Here is a 15400-nt window from a genome sequence, read left to right as displayed (position 1 = left end):
ATGTTAAACAACAGACAACCCAGCTTTCTCTTTGCATCCAGAATCCATTAATTGAAAAGGGTGAATATCGTATTTAGATACTTCTGAAATTCAGGATTGTATTTATCTTCTGAAACAAAAGATAATTTCCACCAGGTGAAGGTTTTAGCTTGTCTCATATAAGGGTCCGTTAGGATCTCACCACAGACATTTTGGAAGCATCCATCTGCTGTTTGTTGTCAGCAGTGAAAGGTCAGGCAGTCTGTGAGCTGTTTCCTCTTGTGATTGTTGCTTTGCTGGGTTTGTACAGTGCTTACTACAGTAGGTTTGATCCATGCCTGGAGCATTCTTAATGCCTCTACTAAAAATCTCAGGAGCTTTTCACTTTTTTAAAATGCTCTATTTCTAGGGTTCGTTGTTTTTTGTTTTTGTTTTTTTTTTTGCTTAGAAAGGAGTTAGCTGATGAATTAACGAGACACAGTATCTCGCGAAGAAGTATCTGGTTCTCATGTGTCTGGGCTGGAAGAAAATTGCCTGGAGCTAAGGTGGTGAAAATATGTGGAGTATTTTTTCCAGTGTATTTGTAACTTCAGGGTGTTTTTTTCTATTGTCTTAGTTCCTTCCATTTTCAAATTTCTCTCTCAAAAGGAGTACAAACTCAATAACCTCCTAATTGGTAAAAATTACCAGCTCCAGGATGACTTCATAAAAACATGCCCTGGAATAATAAAGAGAAACACTGTGTTATTTGGTTCTGATGGAGGTTTTGGTGAAAAACTAATGCGGTATGTATTTTCTTTCTCCACCTGTTAGTTACACTGTTGGATCTGTACAAGAGAACAATGACCAGGTGTGGAAGTTCCAGCGTTACTTCTTGGTCCAAGAATACTGCAGTCGTTTGACTATTCCCTTCCCTTTCGTCATCTTTGCTTACATATTCATGGTGATGAGGAAATGTTTCAAATGCTGCTGTAAGAAGGAAAGCAAAGAGCCATCTATTTGTTGTGAGTTGGATTATTCCTTACTACCTACACATCAGCTCTGTGGCAGGTGCATTGCAACCCTTCCCTGGCATACTGTGCTTAAAGCAGGAGCTCGTGTTTTGGTGGGAAATCTTCGAGGGTGATGTAGACCTTGCAGGAGGTGGCTGTTGTACTGGAAATGAGGAGCAGCTTATTCATGTTCTCTATCGAATGCAAATCCACTACATTGCTGGAAATCTTTTCAGTAAGACTCAGATCAAAGCCCCTGGCTGCTTCTCAGCCATAATCTTTCATCAGTACTCAAGGTGTGCTCTCTGGGATTTGGAGAATTACACTTCTAACTCCTTATGCTAAAACTTCAGCTGAGCATTGTTGTGATCCCCGGTCCCCAGTAGCGTTGGTTTCGGTCTGGTTAGAGAGCTTTTGTTTTGTACCGTGAGACCTGCTCTACTTCAGTACCATGCAGAATTATCTTGGACAAGTGTTTTCTTGTCCAAGCCATTTCAAGGTAGAATTACCTCACGTACGTAAATCAATTAAAACATCAATGAAGTCTTCAAATTAATCCTGTCAGTTTAGGGCTACCTATGCTGCTTCCTAGCTTTTGAAAGGGTTGGGGTGGTTTTTTTTATGAAGCACTGAATAAATGTATTCAGAGCCTGCAGCAGCTGAAAGTTATCTTCATGGTCTGCATGGAAAATGTAAACCATCCCGTTTGTCGTTAACATCTGGTAGTGTATCCCTCCTGTGCTGTTACCCAGTGGCAGAGATCCCTGATCTTGCATGCTCTGAATGTTTAGGTAATTAGTACAAGAGGTGGACTTAGCCTCTGCTTGCCACTCTTCCTTCTGGAGTTGCATTTCTTTTTGTCCTTCTGTTACAATCTCCCAGCTAATACAGCTAGTAGCTGCTAGGGAAGCCTAGTACAGGAAAATTGTCTTTAAAGGCTCTTCTGCCTGTTAGTGACTGACAGAGAATAATAGGATGTCTCCTGGCCCTCTGGGTATGGGCAAACTGCCTCAAAAATGCAGAATCAGCTCAGTCAGTTTTCTAGCTGTTTCCCCTTTATTTACTCTGTCAGAGGGCACAGATATGAATTGTTTTAACAAGATTTCCCTCTCCCCTCCCAACAAATGGTGTTTTTTCTCTCTTTTTTTTTTTCCTAAATGCCATTCAGAAGCAGATGAGAGAGGATATGTTGAGTTAATTGACAGACTTACTCCCATCCATCAGCAACCTGACTGCTGCCCTGCAGCACAAGCTGGATTTGTCGTTAGTTTAGGAGAAAGATGCCTGCTTTGGGGTATGAGATTCCTTAGCACTGACTAAATTGTTTTGCCTGCCCCATTCAAAAAACAAAACCTGTTTGGTTTCCTTGCTGGGGATGTTGCTCAACAGCATATATTTCTGCCCAAGTGATGCACAGTTAATGTTGCAGTTCTAAAAGCAAATGGAAGAATTCATTAGAGCCAGAATATGATAGTGGCTGAGCTGGTGACAGGAACCGAGAACTGCACGGAGAAAGCACACTAATGTATTGACTGCTGCAAAATCCTGGCTTTTCCCTCTTAGGGAAATGGTTGGGACTTGGGTGCTTAAATGCTTGTTGGTATCTGGGAGAATAACAGGCTGTGTGAGGGCAGAGGAGCACCGGATGGAAGAAATGGAACTTCAGTCATTTGCCAGCTGTGGGCTGCTCTTGGCACCATTAACTTTTGTTTATTAACACCAGTTTGGTTTGTGCTGTCCTGTTGGAACAGGATAAAATGCAGAAGTAGCATCCTGGAGGACTTTGATGCCTCAAAGTGATTTGCTTTGTGTCACTTTAATTTACACCATCAACAGGAGATGTTTTTTAGAGAAGTCAATGCTTCATAATTTAGAAATGCTCTAGTTCAATGATAAGTCATAACATGGTCCTTAAAATGTTACTGTTAATGATCCAATATGGGATAGTGTAGAAACAAATGGAAGGCTCAAACCCAGGTAGGAGCTTTCTGGTATGTTCTATGCCTGTTGATGTGGCTGCCATTCCACAAAGCACTTGTGTTAACCGAAACTCAAAAAAAATCCAGAAAGACTTTTGGAGCTTCTTAAGGTTTTTGTTCATATTTTCTTTTTTTTAACTAACTCTGGATGCCAGGAGCATGCAGTAGAATGTGTTAATGTCATGTTTGTCAGAGCTGTGTCACAGTTGGGAAGTGGGGCTGCAAATGCTCTGGATGCAGAGAAAGGGAATCATTAGCCACTTAATGCAAGCACTAACCCAGGCTCTTTACATTTTAGCATCGGAAAGACAAATTAACTGAATCTAGTGCTGTTGTTTTTCTTCACATACGTTTCCCAGGCTCAAAAAATGAGGACAATGAAATTCTGGCATGGGAAGCTGTCATGAAGGAAAATTACCTTGTCAAAATCAATACCAAAGCAAATGATTCATCAGAAGAGTACGTCTGCCCTTCTTTGTCTTCGCTCTCTTAACTTTTCTGTTGAATATTTTTAGTGGAAGCAAGTTTTCAGCCGCTCTAAATGTTTACATACTAACGAGTAGATAAATAAGTCCAGCATAAATATGCCTGTTTATTTTTAAGTAAAATGATAGGGTTTTTTTGTCTGCTGCTGCAGACCGTCTGCAGAATTAGTTGATTAGGTTGGTAAAATGCTAATGGAAATATTGCAAAGGTTATAATGGTATATTATGCACACAGTAGCTGGGCAGATGTATTAAACACTTGTTCCAAATGCTGTCACAGTAATTTTCAAATGATTTCACCTTTCTGTACTGGAGTCTTTCTGTTTTTCCATCAGAGGAGAAAATGTTGTCTTCCTATAGTGTTTTGAGATCTCATCGAAGAAAGCAGTGCTGTAACTGACTACTTTTGTAACATTAGAAATTTAGATTGGATATTAGGAAAAACTTCTTCACCAGAAGGTTTGTCAAGCATTGGAACAGGCTGCCCAGGGAGGTGGTGGAGTCCCCATCCCTGGAGTTATTTAGAAGATTTGTATATGTGACACTTAAGGACATGGTTTAGCAGTGGGTTTGGCGGTGCTGGGTTAATGGTTGGAGTCAGCGATCTTAAAGATCTTTTCCAACCTAAATGATTCTATGATTATGCAGTTAGCAGAGAATATTTAGTGTTAGACCTGGAATATCAAGCATTCCCACAGCATCAGTTTATAAGGAGGTCTGTACTTAAGAGCCATGAGTAGGAAAGGTCTCTGGGGAGGGAAGATGCTATTTGAAGCGATGGGGTTTTGAACATTGGTGACTTGCACTACTCTTCTTCGGGTACCAACTCACGACACTTTATCTTTGGGATCTGTCTCTGTTCTTGGAGTAATAGCATGAGAGGAAGGAGAAATATAAAGAAAGCTAGAAAACAGAACAGTGACCTGTTGTGTATGATGGCTTAATTTTGTAGCTAGCTTCCAGCAGGTTGAATATTTCACTAAATCAAATGTAAGGGAAGAGCTGATGAGAATGGGGAGGAAAGACCAGACTCCTTTATGCCCCTCTGCCCCTGCTTTGGAGATTGCTGTTCACGAGTAAGTGTTTACATTAAGACTGCCCGGAGGCAGTAAGCATTGGATAAGAAGCCAAACACACAAAAAATAGCTTTTATACTGGAAGCAGAAGTGTCTTGACAAGGAAAATGGAATAGCACAGCACTAACAGTAATTCATATGTTAATATACCTGTAATAAAAACAATGCTAAACCTCCTGCAGCCCTGCCTTCTTGGGAGGATGAAACACTGGCGTTCCCAAGTAGGGGTGTCTGCAGACAGTCTGTTTTGTAACTGGCCTCTGACTACTCGGGGAAGCGGTCAGTCTTCTGACAGCTTCAGACTCCGACTGCCTTAGCACCACTTTTTGGCCAAAGATGAGAACTTGATATCTTAGCTTCAGATAGACTTCTGCAAAGCAGTTCCGCACAGTTTTGCAAAGAGGGGAGGAGGGTTAGTCAAGGCTTCTCTAATACCTGGACTCAGCCCTTTCTTCTGTGTCCTCTTTCTGTTTTCAGGATGGTGCATCGATTCAGACAACTGGATGCAAAGGTACTTGTGTTTGACTGCTCTGCGGGGTGTGCTTCTATCTGGTGAAGTGGGTAGTGGTCCAAAAGGAAAATTAACATCACCAAGAGTCACGTGAAGTCTTTGTTACTGTTGACAGGACCCATTTTAATTGGGCTTTTTAAATATGCTCCTTTGCACCTTTGATTCCATATGTAGCTTCATATTGTGCTGGAAAATGAAGAAGAAAGATACTTGTGTAGCACCGCAGTAGTGTTTTCTCAGTATTCTTTATTGGACGGAATAGAGTAAAAACTTCTGTCTCACAAAACTGCAGTATTCTGCTGTGTAACAAGCCTGTGATACACCAATAGGAAGAAAGGACATTGCATACTTACGAGTATACCCCTCTCAACACGTGTTCTGTCAAGTTTAGCTTCTAGTGCTAAAGGCATGAGGTAATTAATCCTTCGTCGTCGCTGTTGTTGTTGTTTAGCCTCTGCTTATAAAATGAAGTGGCAGGTCAGTTATATTGTGGCAAGCCTGGTGGTGCTTCGGATAGCACAGGCAACACCTGCTAGGTAAACAAAGGATGCTCTATATATATTGTAGGGTAGGAAGACCTTTAATTACAATTAAATTGACCAATTTTCATCTGATTCACAGAAGCATCCTGTGTTGAAGCAATCTAAAGCTAGCAATTTACTTTTAGTAAATTGAAGCACTTTTTTTTAAAAAAAGAAAGCACATAGTTATCAGAACTGTCATACTAACACATTTTTTAGGACTGTGATACTGAAAAGACCTTCACAATGGGTATTTTTTGAGGGTGGTTTGAATTGCGTATTTTGCCTGTGAAGTGGGGAGTGCTTTGGTGTGAACAGACTTTTTAGAAGTCCAAGGGTGAAAAGGCCCACGTATACTTCAAAATATTTATTTTGATTGCTGCCAAATAATTTGGACTGCAAAATAATAGCGTGCTTTCAAGACTGAAATGGAAATGATGAGCGACCAAGTGTGTGTCTAGCGATGCTCCTCCTGAAACTGAAAGGAAGATAACCTTAATTCTTGACTGAAAAGTAGTACCTAAATTGTGCCTCTTAGTCTGCGAGGGAATACCTTACTGCAAGCTGGTTTGTCTGTTCATGCCTTCAGCTTTAGTGACAGAAATGTACTAAGGCCAGTGCTTAGGAGCAGTGTCCTTGAGTGAGCAGCTCCAGAGGTATCTTGTTGGCTTTCACTTGAGATGATGCCTTAAAAACAAGTCCGAGGATATAACTGAGCCCTAGGCACAAGCCTTGATCACGGGGTAAACTTTTCTTTAACCTTGATGTGGATGTCCTGAGGAATACTGGACTCCAGTTATGGCCCAGGGAGGGTTTGAGGGCAGCTCCGTGTGTCAGAATGAATGCTCCGCAAAACTCCACTGATCTGCACTCTCCGCTTTAAAGATGGAGTATGGTTGGAAGCTTGTATCTGTCGTGATGCCTGCTTGTTAACTAGGCGAAATACGTGTGCAGTAGGGCTCACTGCATTAATTGCACTGATGAAAACTGTAATTGGGAGTGTCCTTTCAAGCACTGTTGCATTTGGTATAACATTTGGAGAGGCAATTACTCGTTACTTATATTACTTATTAGCATTGCTTTCCTGTGAAAACAATATTAATGCTGCTTCATTTGCCACCGCAGTGTGACTACTGAATACAAAAAGCTGTCGGTTATTGCTTTCAGAGTAGTGGCTGGTGTCCACAGGCTAGCCAGGGAGGCAGGGGTTCAGGTAAGGGGGTTTATGCCTGTTGTTGCTGATGTTGTACAGTATTTTCTAGGGTATTTCAAGGTATTTACTACTGCATGCTTGTTTTGTTCTTTTCTTTTTCATTATCCCAAGCTGTGATCGTCTATTGGAATGAGTGTTAGATTGACTTGATGTAAACAAAACTTCTGTTATTTTTGTCTTAATTTTTAAGCTGTCTGATTTGAAAGGCCTTCTGAAAGAGATTTCCAGCAAAATCAAATGAATGCGGCTGAAGTCCAAGAACAGCTACCTGAGCAGGGTAAGTCCTCTTGAAATTCACTCTCTGACCTCAGGAAGTTATCAGCATTTGTGGTGTTAAATTGATATGTCTCTGGAAGAAGTGTTAGTATCAATTATTAATTCCTGTATTGATATTGTCTAATATTGGAAAAGAAGTAAGACCTATATTCTCTTCCTCGGTTTTTGTGGGTTTTTTTGTTGTGTTTGGTGGTTGTTTTTTTTCTGAAAAATACAATTTTCCATCTGGTGTTTCTAACCATTTTTGGCACGTTTTAAAATATCTTGTTTTGCTCTCTTGCCTTAGAAAAACTGAATAGCCCAAGATTATTTCAGTTGTATTTGTGCTGGAATCCCTGTGGAAAATTGGGAGCTGCTGTGCTGGATGCTTTACTTGGTTCATTTTAACTCAAGGAATATAAAAGCCAAGTAGAAAAGACAGCGTTGTGGGTAGGAATAAGGTTTATTTTCCCACTGTCAAAGTGGGGTGATATGGTGGATTGCTTTAGCCTTCCTGTGTCCTATACAATAAACTGTAGAGTGAAGGGTTGACCCAAAGTCTGCAGAGCTGCAGTTCAGTGTCTAGTCATGAACCTTGTGTCCTTTTCCATCAAGTTCTGCAGAAGAGCTGAAAGCCAGACAGAATATTGATGGATGCGGAGAATGCTGTCGTCTTTAAAGACACCAGGTTAAGTAGCGTAGCTGTTGACAAGGATAATCCGGAACAATCTGATCAGCCTGAACATCAGAGGCTGGCTCCTCTCTCTGTAGGACAACTTGTACCTGTGCCAAACATTCCTGGATCACTTGTCTCACCATTTTTCAGGGATAACTTCATATTTGCTTGACCTGAAGTTGTTTAGTTTATGAATAATTTGCTACCACCTAATAAAATCTACAAGGATCACCAGTTACTGGGCTTTTTCTTGGATGCAGTAAATGCCAAGTTACCTGCAGAATAGGCTGTAGAATATTGGAACTATGGAGGTCATTTAGTCCAACGCCGCTCAAAACGGCACCGGCTCAGTTCAAAGGTTGCTATGGTTTGACTGAAAAAGAAGTTGGAATTCACTAAGAACAAATGCAGATCTTATAGTCACCTGGGAATTACTGGCTACACAGGCATGAAATGAGGGGAAATCTGCTGAGATGGTGGTTCTACAGAAAAGTGTTTGAAATGGGATGGAATATTAAATAGCTAGTGTTTTGTTGTGATGCGTGAAGTAATCCTGCTGCTCACAGTGCAACGAATCCTCTGTTGGGTACAGAATCCAGTGTTAGCACTAAGCTTCAAGGAAGGTGATGGAGTGGCTGGAGAGTGTTCAGAACAGTGACAAGAGGAACTGGAAGTCTTAATGTAGTCTGTAGAAAGGGGTGAATGAATTACAGTTAGCCTGGAAGAGAAGATACCTGTTTATGATGGAGTTTGTGGAAATGACCTCTCATTATAGATAATAAGTGCCTTGCGATGATGGAGGGCCTTTCCAGTTCATGCCAGGCAAACTCTCTATATGGTATCCCAGGTGTGATAGAACTGTTTCGCATGCGAGCTGTCCTGACTCTGAAGCTGAGCCTCAGCAGTCCACAGTACTAACATCACCGTGTGAACAGAGGGGTTAGTGTCTCACAGGTAGCAAACATGTTTATTATGCCATCTCATCTGAAAGGGAGTACTTGCATCCGTGCTGACTGTCTTCAGTAGGAGATGCTGGATTAGCCATTCCAGGTACACTTTGCATGCAGGTGCTTTCAGTTCCTGACAACTAATAATCTCTGCTCCTCCACTAAGACACCCTGTTCTGGATGGGTGCTGCAAAGAGCTCCTTGATCCCAAGTGTTGTACAAGACATCCAGTTTTCCAAGCCAATGTCATGAGGATAAAAGCAAAATATTGAGGCAGACTAGGAAGTCTACTCTAAAATTTCTTCTTCTGCTCACACAGGTACTGATTCATCAAGAGGAATTTCTCTGAACTGACAGTAACCACCAGGCAAACGGTAACTGATCCACCAGTGTCAATGTTTCAGCAGGACTCACTAGGATTTTTTCCGGTTTTATTTTTTTTTGATGAAACGGCCCTTTCTGCTTGTTGCAAAATGGTGGTAAAACATGTAGATGACTGTATCTCCTGGCTGGCCTCCCACGTTACCCAAGCTTTCCCTTTTCCTCATCTCCCCAATGTTCAATGGCAGCAATTAGTTCTTGTCAGCTGCTGTTAAAAAGCACTCCTAATTCCAAGAGTGCTGCTGCTACTGCCAAAATCACTTCGCTTTTCAGTTTCACTCAAAGGGGCTGGTTCGTGGGTTTCCTTTAGCCACTAATTGCTTGTCTTAATGAATCAATCTCCTTTCCCTTTCCTTCATGTAGTAGCCAGGCCTAGCTTGTTACTTGCATGGTCTGTCCGTCAGCCCTGCTGTGGTCTGTAATGCTGGCATGACAGAACGTATTTCAGCCCCATCCTTCGGTGGGAAGACAGCCTTTGGTTCAACCCTGCACCCACATCTCAGACTTCACGTGAACCGTGTGGAATCCTTCCCACTCCACCTAGAACTGCAGAAGCTCAGCTATTACAACCCCACATGGGAGAGACTTAATTAATCTAAAAAGTGTTTCTGAAGGCCTTGTGTGCAATCCTTGCTGGTTTCTTAAGTGACAATTTGTGTATTGGGAGCATTGTAATTCGTTTAACTTTTTCAAATGTCTGTGGATGTTTGCATCTTGAAACGAAGCAGTGATTGATGGCCGGTTTTAAATATTGCGATGCTTTCTATGCTGAGGTTGCCCTTTCTGCTTTCTGGCTAAAATAGCAGCTGAGTGTTGTGGCATTTTGTGTGGTATAACTGGGTACGCTACCAGCTGAAGGGAAGCCACTTGAAATGGCATTTATTTACATTGCAAAGCGTTGTATCCATCTTCATCCCCGGCATCTAGGAATGGTCTGCCAAGATGTTTGATTTTGAAGGCTTAGGTCTTTTCCTTATGCCTGGCAATGGCTATCATAGTCCATATGCTTTACTATGACTTGCAGCTGGTCTGAGGGCTGTCAGGCAGAATATATATATATATGGGTGCTGAGATGGGTGCCACGTGAGGCATCCAGATGAGTAGTTAGTGGGTGGAAGGGGAATTCTGGCTGAAGTGGAACATTTCCCAGGTGAGTCACCTTGACCGGTGCAAAGACAGACATCTCTTGCCTGGCTAGAAACCAAAGCCTGCCCGCAGGCCTGCCTCTGTGCACACAAGCATGCTCCGTTCGTGTCTGCTGTCCGAGATGGTAAAGGCAAGACTTTCTTGTGTGTTTTGGTGTTTGCTTCAGTACAGGGATATGGAGCCCTGTTGTACGTGGGGGATGTTTTCACTTCAGGGTGCAGCTGACTGAGGTGCAGTTTACTGACTGGGGAGGCCAGCACATGCGTGCATTTTTCATTAGAGCTGCTGCTTTGCTTGTCTTTGCAGTTGAAAATGGAATAGTTTTAGAGGGAAAACTGTAATGAGGGGTTATCAGAAAGGTTACGGCTCTTTTCTTCCTGCTTCATGTGACCTAACTTTACTGTAAGCTGTGCATTACACGACCCTGGGAGATATAGCACTACCAATAGCAGCGTTACTTGTTTACATGTGGAAATATGTGTGCTTTCCTGTAAAAATGTTTATGAAGGACTCTGGCTTTCATTGACTTCCATGGCAGTGAGCTTGCAATGTAAATTGAGATAAGTTTCCTTTCTAGAAATCTTTTCCTATGTCATTTGTATGTCTTGAATGTGAACGTTGTACTCCTTAGTTTATTCCTTTTATAGATAAAACCTGCAGTGAACTTGCCAGTAGTTCTAGTGATCTGTTCTCCTGTAAAATGGTGAATGTAACTTTGACCCATGTTATGAAGACTCAAGACCCCGGAGTCTGCCCCTGCCCACTGCTGTAGCCCGTCGCTGCTGCCAGCCTGTACCCCACACATGCTCCTTTCCCTTGGGCATGTGGCCCCACGGTGTCTTCTCCTTCCCCACACCCAGGGGTGCCAACAGAGCCCCAGCCCAGCTGGGCTTTGGCAGCGGGGGTGGCACCACAGATCCCTGGGGAGCACCCAGCCCTCTGCTCCCTCCAAACCCTGACACCAGCCGGCTGCTGGCTGGGCATCTCGGGTGTCCTGGCAGAGGAGGCCAGTCCTGGTGCAGGGCCAAGGGGGACAGTCTGCACCAGCCCTTCCCTCCGTCCCCTCACGCTCTCCCCAGCTGAAGCAGCATGGCAGCAGAGTGGATGAGTAGTGTGCCAGCCCCTGCTGCACCTGCAGAGCCTACAGGAGTCCCTGAGAGAGGCGGCCATTGGGTTCCTCGGTGAGCCACCTGGGGTCCCTCCCTGCCCTGCTTTATCTGGGCCCCAGCTGCTGCACTGGCAATAAGGTACGTCCCAGTGGCTGTGGGAGCCCAGACCACCCAACGTGGGGCCAGGTTGCCCACAGGACTCCCTGCCACCCTTTCTGGATCATCTGTCGAGGGTGAGGGCAGCAGGGTGTCAGCGGAGGCTGGTGGGGAGGAAGGAAAACCCCTGGGCAGGGGAGCTGCAATCCCTGTCCTGGCTGGGGAGGGCTCTGCTCCCTGCATGGATGGAGGGGTGGTGTGGGCAGGGCAAAGAGATTTCAGGGGAATGTGGGGTATTCGTGGCCAGCACCTTCCGGCTGATCCTGTTGGACTCTGCTGCTGGCCGTGGGAAGAGCTGGGTGGGGTGGCCCTGGCAGAAGGGGTTCCTGGGGTCCCTGCAGATCTGGGTGCTGACCTTGGCTCTGTTCTTCTGTGTCCCAGCCTTTCAAGGGAAAAAGGATGACACCAGCTGCTCCATCTCCAGCCCTGTTCATCCTAGGAGCTGCAGAGAAGGAAGCCTTCATCCAGTTTCTGACTAGCAGTGCTTCAAGAACCGCTCCAGAGGACACAGAGGAGGAGAAGACCTTCTCTTCCACATCCCAGCTTTCTGTGCTACTGGAGCTGTGTGCAGAGCTGAGCCTGGGCACAGCTGAGTGTGTGGAAGGCTGGGTGCCTCCTGGTCTCTCCCTGCCCATGGGACATCTCCAGCCTTCAGGCCCTGCCTGGCCCCTTCATCTGTTCCTAGCTCATTCCTTTGCTTGGTCTTCCATGAATAAGCAGTCCAGCTTCTTCACCTTATCTGCGTCTTTTCTTTGTGGAAGCAAAATGGTGCAAAACTTGGGCCCTGAAGCACGCGTGCCTTTCTGCCCCCTGTGCTGTGCGCAGAGATGGAAAGGAGGAAGGTCAGTTCATGGTTGGAAAAGTCCTTCAGTAGAGTCAGTTGCACTTTGGAAGGTTCTGCCACCTTCAAAAGTGCAAGAGGATCTTTCTCCATCTGACCTGGGTCTCAACGCTGCAGAGGAGAAAGCTGGCAATGGATTCTAGGAGAAAGGCCTTCTCCACACAGGGTTGGTGTGCTAAGCAAGGGAATGCTGGTCTTGCAAGTCCTAGAGCTTTATTCCTGCTATTGCCTGTATATTTCCTAGGTATTTATTGCTGAGCATAACTGCTGTTTCATCTCTTGTCCACCCTTCCACCAGCCAGTTGAGGCCACCATCCCAAAACAGCAGCTGGAGCTGCAGTGAGCATTCATTGCACAGGAGCCCAGCTGGGCTGACGGCTCCTGCCTTGCTGCTGCAGGGAGCAGCAGAGGGCAGGGCAGTCTCACCTTGGGTGACCAAGGACAAATCTCGGCAGACAGGGCCTCCCCTGAGCAGCAGTCATCCCAGCTTCCCAGGGCAGCACCACAGATGTGAAACCTCCCCCAGTGCAACTTTTACCCATTGCCCCTTGTCTTCTCTGTGTGGGTCCTTCTGAAGCGAGGGTCTGTGCCTTCTTCACAGCTACTTTTTAAGTACCAAGTACTTCATTCCACAGCAGACAGGAATCAGCTACCGGTCAGGATAGCCTGGGGTGAGTGGAGGTGGCTACCCAGGCAGAGCTTTGTTTTGGGGATGCTGCCACCCAGGTGGAGGGCTGTGCCTGCACACCGCCTCCTGGGTGGGTGAAGGAGGGTGGAAGCTCCACCTCTGCTAGGGGTGCTGTGGTGGGGTCACTCGGGCAGCGAGTAGAGGATCTGCAGGAGAAAATCAGCAGGCTACGCTGTGTTAGAGAGGGTGAACGAGAAACAGAGTGTTATTCAAAACTTTGCAAGAAGAAGTACTAGGATCCTTTGGCACCGACCTCCAAGGACCACTGGACAAAAAGCTTCAAGAGCAGAAGACAGTGCCTTGGAGAAGGAGGTGCCATGGTCTCTGGTGACCTGTGGGACCAGGATATTGCTTCTTTCCCCTTCCTCATACATAGCAACCAGTAGCATGTGAAGCCTTGTTAGCAGACAAAACCGATGAGCAAGATTCACAGGGAGAAACTGCCCTGGTAGCATGTACAAAAAGCTGCAAAAGGAAGCATCAAGCGCTACTAGTGGGTGACTGGCTTGAGAGGCACTGAGGTGCCCATCTGCCAGCCTGATAGACAGTCAAGGGAAGTTTGCTGCTTGCCAGGAGCTGAGATCTGGGATGTCACAGAGAGACTGCTGCAAGCAGTGAAAAGCACAGACTCTGCTGCAGTGTGGGCTTATCCTTCATCTGAAAGGGCTCAGTCCTGAAGGCAAAATTTCCTGCCCCTGCCTGGACATTCAAAAGCTTCTCATCTTAATCTCCATCCAGGTTCAGGTTTCTCTTATAGCCAGATCTCTGTTTCTTTACCAAAAGGGTTGTCAAGCATGTGAACAGGCTGCCTAGGCAAGTAGTAAAGTCACCGTCCCTGGACATATTTAAAAGTTGTGTAGATGTGGTGCTTAGGGACATGGTTTAGTGGTGGACATTACTGCAAAACAGCTGCTGCTTCTTCCTCCACCAATATTTGGGGCTTGCTGACACCAGATCTGAGCCAGGTTGTGCTCCATTGTCCAAAGCCTGTTCAAAGCAGAGCAAGCAAGCAAAATGCACAGCAGAGTCCTGGATGTTGCTTAGAAGAGCATCCAGTGGGAATAGGGATCTGGACTCTCACTGAGAACTGGCTGGCTTTGCTTTCACGACTGGAGGCAGGAGCCAAGAGATGTGACAAAGATATCAGCCAGCTTGTGTCTGCAGAGAGCCTGGGGCTTTAAGTGTGAACCTACACCTGGAAACACACTTGGAGAAGTAAGAGCTAGAATGTCTGTTTTGAAAGGACCGTGAGTAATTCAGTCTTGCCAGAGTTCCTTATGTGTCTGGGTTTGTTCCCCAAGAAAGCTACTGATCTGGGTAAAACCCTTTGGAGGAAAGGGGGTTGCTTCCCAAGGAGAGTCCTTCTCCAAAAGTTCCCAGTGAGTTAGGTACAAATGTCTCTTTCTGGGTGTCTCTGAGGTCCTTGCACTCCTGGCCCATTGCAGTTCAGAGAGCAGCAGGGGAAGGGAAAGGAGAAGGCTGTTCACAGCTGCTGCTGTGACGAGCAGGTTTGGGTTCTCCCTGCTGCTGCAGAGACCAACTCCAAACATGGTCCAACCCAAGCACCTGCCAGCAAGGTTCAGCTCAGGTCTGAGCAGGAGCATCTCTGTCCAACTGAGAGCCCCAGAGCAAGAGGGACACCCAACCTGTGTCACAACAAGAGAAATCCTGCCAAGTGAAATGACTGCTTTGTTGCCAGTGAATTATTTAACATTAAATACACTGTCACGGTGGCTGCCTAGCTCCTGGGACATGGTCAGTTCGGTACAGCAGTGAGAGCTGTGATTTAAAAGGCCTTTACCCAGACACTTCTTATCTCATTAGGCTTTTTTTAATCCATGGCAATATGCATTTACCTGGCTTTTGCTGCTGTGCCCCAAGAGGTGATGGATCTATCCTGCTTTTTACTTTAGATGCCAGTCTAAGCTGGGGGATACACGAATTTGGTGTCATGATGTTCTGACGCCTCATCTCTCTATGCCCGTGCTGCTGCCTCTATGCAGAACGAGATGGTTGCAGACAGATGGAGAGTTAGTCATAGCCTCTTCTTTGGTGGAAGCTGCTGTGTCCCAGGGCCAGCACAGAGCTGAGATGCATGGGCCATGAACCTGGGAGAGTCTTCTGTATGGCACCAGCTGATGTGGATGTGTCCCTGGCCTCAGGAAATGGTTGGAAGGTTTGGCTCCCAAAGCTTCCTGCTCACTGGCCCTTTCTGTGCATCTTGAGGAGAGCAAGGTAGGAGTTTTGGGCAGCTGTTACTGCTGGGCATTAGCAGACCTTAAAATTGGCACATGTTCTTGAATGAGCACAGCTTAGACATCCCACAAGGAGCTGAATGCTGCTTGCTCTTCCCTGCTGACATGTGAGGGTTGGTTTGGTTTCAGGATGACACTAGGCTGTTGTGGGTGTGCCAGGAGTACCACGTTGGCTTTTAGACAGCCAGTC

General features: G+C 45.4%; 1 protein-coding gene across 3 annotated transcripts in view; it reads left to right on the top strand.

Annotated features, from left to right (window-relative positions):
- The window catches only part of TRPM8 (transient receptor potential cation channel subfamily M member 8), a 49218-nt gene extending 38390 nt beyond the window's left edge, over window positions 1-10828 (top strand). For 2 of the 3 annotated variants that reach the window (XM_056350268.1, XM_056350266.1), the window contains 5 exons: window positions 793-983; window positions 3310-3409; window positions 4989-5022; window positions 6947-7033; window positions 8954-10828. In XM_056350268.1, coding sequence (XP_056206243.1) covers window positions 793-983; window positions 3310-3409; window positions 4989-5022; window positions 6947-6997 — 376 coding nt within the window. In that variant the 3' untranslated portion in view covers window positions 6998-7033; window positions 8954-10828. Of the gene's footprint in view, window positions 1-792; window positions 984-3309; window positions 3410-4988; window positions 5023-6946; window positions 7035-8953 lie in introns of those variants that run through there. The other variant, XM_056350267.1, reaches the window with a different exon arrangement.
- Window positions 10829-15400: the final 4572 nt, after the last annotated feature.

Source organism: Falco biarmicus, chromosome 8 (assembly GCF_023638135.1).
Source record: "Falco biarmicus isolate bFalBia1 chromosome 8, bFalBia1.pri, whole genome shotgun sequence".
Lineage (NCBI taxonomy): Eukaryota > Metazoa > Chordata > Aves > Falconiformes > Falconidae > Falco > Falco biarmicus.
This window is presented reverse-complemented; position numbering and strand designations above follow the sequence as displayed.